The 10,067-nt window shown below is 49.0% G+C and overlaps 1 protein-coding gene across 1 annotated transcript in view; it reads left to right on the top strand.

The window, feature by feature from the left end:
• The first annotated feature begins 8,789 nt into the window (after positions 1-8,789).
• The window catches only part of PTPN11 (protein tyrosine phosphatase non-receptor type 11), an 81,677-nt gene continuing 80,399 nt past the window's right edge, over positions 8,790-10,067 (top strand). Inside the window, exon 1 of the mRNA XM_004709659.3 lies at positions 8,790-8,813. Coding sequence (XP_004709716.3) covers positions 8,812-8,813 — 2 coding nt within the window. The 5' untranslated portion in view covers positions 8,790-8,811. The remainder of the gene's footprint in view (positions 8,814-10,067) is intronic.

Consider the following 10,067-nt stretch of genomic DNA (forward strand, 5'->3'; position numbering starts at 1 on the left):
GTCATTCACTATGATAAAATTTTTTGTTCTGATGTGATACCTGATCCCTTTGACACCTCATGATCGCACAGGTTGCCAAGGCTCCTTTTTAAGGCTTACATTCTTGGAAACCCTAGGGGACAGTTCTACCTTCTCCTCTAGGGTCTTTGAATTGGGGTCTATGGAAACCCGTTTTTATATCTTTGGTGAGGTGTCTGTTGAAATCGTTCCCCTTTTTAAAATTTTTTATCGGTGGTTTTCTTACTAGTGTGTTTTGAGAGTTTTTATTCCGTGGTGGTGTTTGTGCTGTTGAGCTGAAACTGATTCACAGGAACCTTGTCTGACAGAGAAATACCCTGTGGGGTCTCTTAGGCTCCTCCTTAATGCTACGTGGCATCCAGTCGAGCGACTCCTAAGCCACCCTCTTGGGAAGCTTCTTAAAACCTTGGGGTTGCGAAAACCTGGCGACAGTAAAAGGTTTCAGACTGTTCAGCGACCCAAACCGAATGATCCGAGTCAGATGCATAAGGAATCCGAGGGGTTTCTGGCAGGACTTGCCGTGTGGCAAACAGCTCGGGCGAAAAGGGGCCGAGAGTGGAAACAGTGGAAGGAGCCCGGCCCTTAATAGGACAGAGTAGAACTGCCAGCACCAGGCCTTCCAAGACCGTCATCTTACAAGACCACATTGCCGGGCCTTTGCGCTTGTGCTGAACCGTTTCAGTTGGCAGCCCGGTGCTTAACCGCTGCACCAGGTATTGGAATTTGCGAGCACTCAGTGTGCGGATTCCTCTGGGGAAACAGAGGCCCTGACTTTCCAGCAGTCCAAGGGGCAATAGTCGCCCTGCATTTAGATTCTGAGCGTGCTGGGCGGCCCCACGCTGGCCCCGCTGCTGAGAGTCTCCCAGTGTGCCCCCACCCCATACGTACACCCGTGGGGCACCTCGCACCCTTGCTTGTGTCCCTCTGACAGGTAGGCAGCATATGATGAGCTAGCTGCAAGGGGAAGACAAATGAGCTTGCTCTCGGGCTCCTGACTTTGGGGTTATCTCTTGCCCGGCAAGGACATTCTGTCCCAGGCTTTCCCCAGTGGCCGTGTTTGTTTATCCCCTCTGGGAGTAAATAAGCCCTCCTTGCCGGAAAAAGAACAGTTCCGTGACTGTCCAGTGGGAACGGAGATGTCGCCTCCATGGAATGTCTGAAATTAATGTCAGGCCTGTGGGCTGAGTGGCCCAAGGCTTCCTTCAGCGTTTTGCACCCTCGGTGCTGAGACCGTGGCAGTGACCGCCCAAGAGTCTGCAAAGGCGGAACGGGACTTGTGGTTCGGAGCTGGGACTCCGCCGGCCTTGGCGTGCTTGCATAGGCAGCTCTGGAACAGTAGGGGACACTGTGCTGACCTGTGTTTTCCCACGCTGCATTTGGCCCCCAGGGCTGATGCTTTCGAGAGAAGGAGCCATCAATACCTGTACTGATGCTTGCTTGGCTGACTGGTGGGAGTTGTGGACAGCTGTCTTGGGTTCAAGACCTGTGACATGGATCCAAACGCCTAAAGTGCAGCCCAGGGTACTACTGCTCCACATTTTGGAGGGTTGCGTGCCTTTAGCACACGCGGACGTGAGGGTCCTTGGTAAGGTTGAAGTAGAAAAGGGACTGCCCATGTTTGCCAAGAGCTCTGGGGACACAAGTTAGAGATGGGTTTCGGAGCCCTGCTGGTGTCGTGAGTACCCTCTTGGGCTGCTAACTGTAAGGTCACTAGCTCAGAACTACAGCTGCTCTGCAGGTGAAAGATGAGGCTCTACTCCTGTGAAGAGTTACAGCCCAGGAAACCCACAGGGGCAGTTCTACCCTGTCCTGTAGGGTCGCTGTGAGTTGGCACCAACTTGATAGGAGTGAGAGAGTTTGAGACTCCTCGTTTGGCACCATCATATGGGCTTGAGAAAGGTAGCGCCAAATGGAAATGTATAGTCATCAAGAGATCTCGTCCTTGCTCTCTCTTTGTGTGTGTGTGAATTGTTAGCTGCTTTTGAGTTGGCTCCCAGCTCATGGTGACTCCATACACAATGGTAGAGGACATTGTGACTCAAACGGTTTTTGGTGGCCCACTTTTTAGCAGTAAATCAACAGGCTTTTCTTCCTAGTCTGCCTTAGTCTGGAAGCTCCATTGAAAGCAGTACGTGAGCCTCTACTGGCAGATAGTTTGAAGTGCGTTGGCTGGGAGTTGAACTTGGGTCTTCCACATGGAAGGCAAGAATTTTACCATTACTTGCATTCTCTCTGTGTGTGGACACATACACACATGTGTATACATACACACATGGATCCAATGAGGGTAAGTCAAAAAGTGTTGCTACAGAAGTCACAGCAACTTTCACTAAACTAAAATATCAAAATGTGAAGCCCTGGAACAACCCAGGAGGGCTGCGGCAGCAGATTATTTGTCCTGGATGATGGGTCATACAGCAAACTTTTTTAATTCCTTGGGGGCCACTAGAAGCTCTGGGGACACAGTGGTTTCAAGTTGGGCTGCTAACAGCAAGGTCAGCAGTTCGAAACCACCAGCTGCTCATGGAGGAAGGCCGGGCTTTCTACTCCCAGAGAGGGTTACAGCCTCGAAAACCCACAGGGTCAGTCCCATCTCGTCCTGCAGGGTTTCTGTGAATTGGCAACGACGCGATGGCAGTGAGTTTGGTGTGAATTTGGAGGGAACCACGGAGTCTCTCTCTCTCTTTTTTCCTGCAAAGGGGTAGTCGGCCGAATCCGTTTGGAGATCTCTGATCTAGATCTGTTCGCCTCTGAACGTGGTGTTTCCGTCTCTCTCCCCTCTCCCTGACGCAGTGCACACTCTTTGATTGCCACCATTTCCAAATGGCAGTTTGGGCCTCCCCAAAGGACTCATCTCGTTCCTTTTCAGTGTCCTCTGAGTTTGGGGAACAAAAAGAAGTCCGGAGGGACCAGATCAGGCCTGGAGGGCGGATGGGGTAGGGTTTATCCACGAAACGCTCTCCAGGGCAGTCTGTTACTCTGGGAGAAAGAGCAGGTCATTGTCGTGATGGGCAGACATTGTGCCTCAGTGCAACTCCCCTGGCCTCTTTCTCACCACGGCACGTCTCAGTTCTCTTAAGACTTGTGCACAGTGAACCCCACGGTCATCATTTGACCCTTTGGGAAAATCGATCAGGATTGCGCTTTGGGGTTCCTTAAAAACAATCGCCATAAAAGCCGAAGCCAACCCCCAACCGGGAAATTAAAGGGGTCAACAAAATCCCCTCAGAATAAACTGTTTTGATTGGACCTGTTTTGCAGGCAACCTCGTGAGACTAAGACAAGTGTGTTCCTTGTCTGCTGTCATCCACTGATTGCAGAGACATGCTTAAACATGTTTCGTTGAGAATAAACTTGTGCGCGCGTGCACGGGGATCCACGGAGCCGTTCTTTCTTTCTTTTTTTTTTTTTTAATCACTTTATTAGGGGCTCATAGAGCCGTTCTTTCTGACTTAGCGTCCCGTGTGTAACAACCAGAAAACCAACTCACTACCATGGAGGCGGTTCCGATCCACAGCGACCCGATCCATCGGGCAGAGGAAAACTGCCCCTTTGGGTTTCGGAGACTCTTAGATCTTTACTGGCGTAGACAGTCTCGTCTTTTCTCCTGCAGAGTGCCTGGCTTGGTGGGTTTGAACCACTGACCTTGTAGTGAGCAGCTCAGTGCATAGCTCACCACACCACTGCAGCTTTTCTACATGTGCATTAAAAAAAAAAATCTCACTGCCACTAAGTCAACTCTGAGTCATAGCGATCCTATAGGACCTGATAGGTGGTCCTCCACCTTCCTCATGCCCTGACCCTTTCATACAGTTCCTCATGTGGTGGTGACCCCCCAACCATGCAATTATTTTCGTTGCTACTCCATCACTGTCATTTTGCTACTATTATGAATCGGGCGACCCCTGTGAAGGGGTCGTTTGACTCCCAAAGGGGTCGCAACCCACAGGTTGAGAACCGCTGCTATAGGACAAGGTAGACCTGCCCTCTGGGAGTTTCTGAGACAGTCACTCTTCACAGGAATAGAAAGCCTCATCTTTCTCCCACGGAGCGCCTGGCGGTTTCGAACTGCTGACCTGTAGCCACCATCCTAACACGTAACCACTCTAGCACCAGGGCTCCTTGTATGTGTTTGCCTCTTTTTAAAAAAATGAATGGCCTTTAGATCCTTTTTATTTTTTTCCCTTTCCATTGGCCTACTCTAGTGAAACATCTCTCCATTCATTCAAGAACTGTTTGCCTGGTGCCTGCTCTACGCTGGGCATCGAGCTTCAAAAAAGTATCCAATGATAAACCTTCTCCCCAAGGACAAGGATACGGATTCATGTGGTTCGTTTTTGAAGCGCTAGGTGTTTCGTGTGGTGGGAAACGACAGGGGGACGGGCTGAGATGGGGAAGTAAGCTCTTGAGGTGTTGGGCAGACTGCAGCGCTGGGGCAAGGAGGTGGGAGAACAGACCACACCATAGGGATTTGCACGTTGCGTGGGCCCCGGCGTGTACTTTCAGAGCAAAGAGGGAGGACCCAGAGAAGGCTGTGAGCAGGGGAGTGGCACGAGCTGATCTATTTAAAAATATCCTTCTGGCTGCTGTGTGAGAGGAGGCTAGCGGGGACGCAGGGAGGTCACCAGCGATGAGTGATGAGAAGGACTCTGGACGTGGGCAGAAGCAGTAGTGGAAGGCCTGTTGCTTTGGAAGCAACCTCCTGGGATTGCCTTGTCATCAGAGCAGCGATGCTGACCCACGAGGCGCCAAGAGAAGGTAGTGACAGAGTCAGCCGTCGTGCCCTGCCATTAAAAAGCTGCTCGGACAACCTTCCCCCGGCCTTCCCAGACTTCCAGTCTTGTCTTTATTGACTGCCTCGACTCCTGGCTTCCACTGTTCAGAGAGAAGATTAAAATTTAATTAGAAGACAGGAGGAGTCTTGTATTCGGCAGAAAGTATCCAACGATAAACCTTCTCCCCAAGGACAAGGATACGGATTCATGTGGTTCGTTTCTGAAGGAGCAGGTAAGAGAGATGCACTCGCTCTCTGTTTGTCCAGGCAAGAAACTGGGAATGAGACGTTGGATCTTTAGTTAAACACCCTTCTCAGCAGCAGCAGCAGCCTTGAGCGAAAGCTCCTGAACTACCCACCCTGCTTATCCTATTGCCCCACATCACTGCGGGAAGGGGGATGCAGAGATGCAGCAAAACCTTCAGCATCATTGTGTTTTCTCTGGGGTGTGTCAGCATTTTTTTTTTAAAATCACATGATGCAACTAACTTCCTCATCCCAGTGAACTAAGCCCTGGCAGAATCTGCATTCACGTACAAGGGCGTTTGATTTCTCCTCTGAGTTTATGACTCCCTTGTAGTGGGGATCCTGGCTTCCGTTTCTCCGGGCAGGACTGCCCTCTGGTCAGACAGTGATCTGAGGCTGGCACTGCCCGGGAAAGGCGCCCAGTGTTAGAGTGGTTAAGCATCAGCTGCAAGCCGGAAAGGCTGATGATTTGGAAAGACCTGGTCTCCCCCATTTATTTAAACAGAGCCTTTCCCACTACATTCAGGGAATCAAGATGCTTCTCCATTATAGGTGTACGTTTTATTATTTTAGCTTTTTGTAGGCATCAAAGTTGATTCATGGTTACTGGGGTCGGTATAGAGAAAGCGGATGGTGGAGGGTAGGAGTGATGAAAAAACTGCGTAGATCATGGAATGGTACACTTACAAACAGATTCTTGTCAATTGCTGTCAATAAGGCTTAAACCTGTAAGTAACTGAACAGGCAAAGTCTGGTAGATATACAAAGGGGCTTCAAAGGTTTGTGGTAAACTTCCATTGTTTTAAAATTTATTTACAGTCATCACTGAGGCTATTTCTTGCTGCTGATTTGTTTGCTGGGCTGCTCTTCCACCTGCACGGCCAGGCACAGGGCCTTCCTGAAACCTTGCAGGGCTGAGAGGTACTTGGTAAGGTTGGCGAGGGTGGATGCCGCGTTGTTGTCAATGGTCTCCAGGTCCTAGTCAGGCTGCTTGGTCATCTCGGGAGAGCTTAAGTCAGGTTGGCCCTTCTTTGAGCTCAAGAGGTGCAAGGAGTCTCAGGCAGAAGACACTGCTGGGAGCACCGGCTAAGAGGTGCTCTTCTCTGACCTAGGTGTTTGTTTTAATGGCCTAACCTCCACTGTATGGGAGAAAGATGAGGCTTTTTACTCCTGTAAAGATTTGACCGTCTGAGAAATCCATAGGGCCAGTTCTACTCTGTCCTATAGCGTTGCTGTGAGTCAGAATTGACTCGATGGCGGAATGGGCTCCTTCTGGTTCTGGAAAGATTCCAGCCTTGGAAATCCCTTGGGGAAGCTCTGCTTTGTCCCGGAGGGTCACTTAGGAGTCAGCGGTGGGGACTTGGCATGTGAGTGTGTGTGTGTGTTCATTGGTCTCTGTGAGAGGGTGAGTTCCTCCCCACCTAGGCCATCTTAGGACAGGAGCCCTGACAGAGACATACCTGGGCGATGTTGTGTCTTCACTTCCAGACCCCACAATAAAGTGAACCCCACACTTTTTAAAATATGTTTCCGAGTGCACCATCCTGTATGTAGTCTGTGAAGTGTGCAACAATAACAACAGGAGGGAAGAGTTTGAATATCGTGAGGCTTTATCAAAGTGCAACACAGGGACACGCTGTTGGCAAAATGGTGCCAAGGGTTGACTTGCTCAACTCAGGGTTGACTCAAACCTTCAGTTTGTACAAAGCGCAACATCTGCCCTGTGCAGTAACACAAAGCACAGTAAAATGAGGGACGCCTGTAATGGAGCTTCTCATACAACGCACTGCCCTCCCTCCCCAACCTATTAAAATACATCATGTTTTTTTTTATTTTTGGAATAATTTTATGGGGGAGGCTCGTACAACTCTTTTCACCATCCATCCATCCATCCATCCACCCATCCATCGTGTCAAGCACATCTGTACATTTGTTCAAATGCATAATGTTATCAAGATGCTTCTCCATTACCGGTTTTGGTTTTTGTTTCAATTGACTAACTCCTACGGTATGAGAGAAAGATGAGGCTTTCTACTCCCATACACATTTACGGTCTGAGAAACCCAGTGCTGCAGTGGAGCCAGCCCGACAATGTCCACTAGGTGAGATGTCTGTGATAACCCTCCTGTAAGGAGTCCTGGTGGCTGAGTAGGTGATGTATTGGGCTGCTAACTGCAAACTCAGCCATTTGAACCCACCAGTTACTCGGTGGGAGAAAAAAGAGGCTTTCCACTCCCATAAAGATTGACAACCTCGGAAACCCGAGGTGGTGTTTCTACTCTGTCCTATAGGGTCGCTATGAGTTAGCATGGACTCATTGGCAGGGAGGGTCTTTTTTTTCTTTCTGGGAACTCCTAGTGGCATTCATGCTGTTTGGAAGATGGGGGAGTGAGAGATGTGGGCTGGGTTTTTTGTTGTTGTTGTTTTCCATTTTGTTAGTATCCAGCATTACAAGTGTGTCTATTCTTTGAGGCCAGCCCTAGAAGTAGATATCCCGTGAATCTCGCTGTTCTGTGCCTCCCTTCCTAAGCTCTCAGGAGCTGACTGGACTCTAATGGAGGCTCATTTGTGAGTAAGCGTGCTGCAAATCCCACAACTGCCTGCACTTGAAAACAAAGGACCTCCCACCCTCACCCCCACCCCACCCCCGGACGAATTTTGGATTGTTAGAAGGTCTGTAAGAGTCCCCAATAGAATGATTAATAAAACAGACCAACAAAACAAAAACACTGCCATGGCATCGATGCCACTCGCTAGCAGCCCGTTAAACTGCCCCCTGTGAGTTTCCCAGACTGTAAGGGCAGAAAGCCCTGAGAAGTGGCTGGTGTTTTGGGACCTCTGACCTTGCAGATCGCAGCCCAACGGGTAATCACTACACCACCAGGGCACCCGCGCTGGAAAACAAATCTTAAAAATGTAACTGGGCAAAATGGTTTGGGTAGGTATCAATGTTTTTTGGTACAAGAGCGAATAGAGGAGAATTTAGACCATAGGCTCCCGAACTTATTTGGTCCACTGTCCCCTTTTCAGTTTAAAAAAAAAAAAGACTTAGAGACCCCCTGGCAATGAAAACCTTTTGTCCTATCATCCAGGATGAAGTGGGGGCATCTTGCTTTTGCGGCCCCCTACCAGTTCAGCGCGCACACCCACCCACACACACCCACACACACCCACACAGGGCAGTATCTCACCCTCTTGGGAAACTCTGGTTTAGACTCTATTAGGCTTTGATAGATGGTCCACTAGAAGCTGCACTTGCTAATTACATGCTGTTTGCAATAATCGTCAGCCAGCCCCTGGGTCAAGTGGAAATCCCTGAAAAGGCAGTGCCCCATAAATTATAGAAGTCAAACTAGCCTCTGTGAAGCTCCTGTAATTATGCACAGGCCGTACCTATCCTGCGGATCTGTGACTACGATAATGATGAAGACAGCGGCGATAGCGGCAGTGATAGGGCATGTTTGCTAAGCCTTTACTCTGGCCCAGCTCCGTGTGAAGCGCTGCTTAGTAAGTTTCCCGTGGAAACACCACCCTGAAAACCCGTCACTCTTAATAATTTCATCGGTGTAATTATAAGTTGTAAATGCAGTCATCTGGCTTATTCAATTAAGCAGAGGTGAGGGGGACCACCTGCCTGCCTTGCTCCTGTTGCTCATCCACTTGATGAGCGTCTCTGATATTTTACCTGGCTCCCATGCCGGAGGCGGTATGATGGTTTCCTCGGAGGTAGCGTGCGTCAGCCAGAGCCAGCATCAGTCTCAGTGGGCTAAGTTATGTAAGTGTTATTTCTTTAAAATACGCCGGGATGAGCTCACCAGGTTACATTCGGAAGCCGTCTGGAGTTAGTCTCACTTTAGACCTTTTAATAATATGTATTTTTAGAAATCAGTAGCCAGTGAAATGGTTAAAAGCTTGGATTCTCGAGTTTGCTCTGCACAAGGGTCTGTGACATTCAATACAAGAAGCCACGATTTAAACCAGCCCTAATGTTTCATAAAGAGCCTTGGTGGCGGAGGGGTTATGCATTGAGCTGTGATCGCATGGTCGGCGGTTTGAAACCACCAGCAGCTCCGTGGGAGAAAGACTGAACTTTCCACTCTCAATAGTGGTTACGTCAGTGGGCGTCGCTGTGAGTCAGTATTGACTCAATGGCATTGCGTATAGGACCCCTGCTGGCAGTGGTTATGCTTTGGACGGCTAACTACAAGGTCAGCAGTTTGAAACTACCGGCCATTCCTCAGGAGAAAGGTGAGGCTGCCTGCTTCCATAAAATCTTGGAAACTCACAGGGGCAATCCTCTCCTGCCCAATAGGATCGGAATCAACTCAGTGGCAGTGATTTTGAGAGATGAGCACACCCCACTGTTAGGTGCCCTGGTGGTGGAGAGGCTAAAACACCTGGTTGCTAACCAGAAAGTCAGGGGTCACCCAGTAGCGACTCCTTAAGCTTGAAACCATATAAAGAGGTGGCAGTTGCTCTCCGTCCTGTTCCACAGCAACAAGACAGCCAGATTCAGGGTGAAGGCGGGACAACTCAGGAATTACATTTTCCTGGAATTGACGTCTATGCTACTGAGGAAGGTAATGCTGGTCATTTAAGTGTATGGCTTTAGAGAAAGCTTAAGGAGCCCAAGTGGTGCTGCTGGGTAACAACTGCAAGGTGAGCGGTTCAAACCCACCAACTGCACCTCAGGAGCAAGCGAAGGCTGGTCTGTTCTCAGTAAAGATTTACAAAGCCGTGGAAACCTTCATACGGTCTTACTGAGTTGGAATTGATTTGATGGCGACGGGTCAGAGAAAATTTGTGGAGAAAAATTCGGTAACTTAGAGAAAAATTACAAGGATAAGAATAGTTAAGAGTGTACATAAGTAGAAATTCAGATTATTCAGATTCATCTGTGAACACTGTATCCCCTTTGTTTTAATAGTTAGTTTAATAGTTTCTATGCACACATACATACTAGGAGGTTTTTAAAAGTTTGTGGAAAACTTCCATGATCATTTTAATCTTTGAATTCCATTTCCCCTCA

The sequence above is a fragment of the Echinops telfairi genome, unplaced genomic scaffold (assembly GCF_000313985.2).
Source record: "Echinops telfairi isolate 266 unplaced genomic scaffold, ASM31398v2 ScPeMD7_7412;HRSCAF=8450, whole genome shotgun sequence".
Taxonomy (NCBI): Eukaryota; Metazoa; Chordata; class Mammalia; order Afrosoricida; family Tenrecidae; genus Echinops; species Echinops telfairi.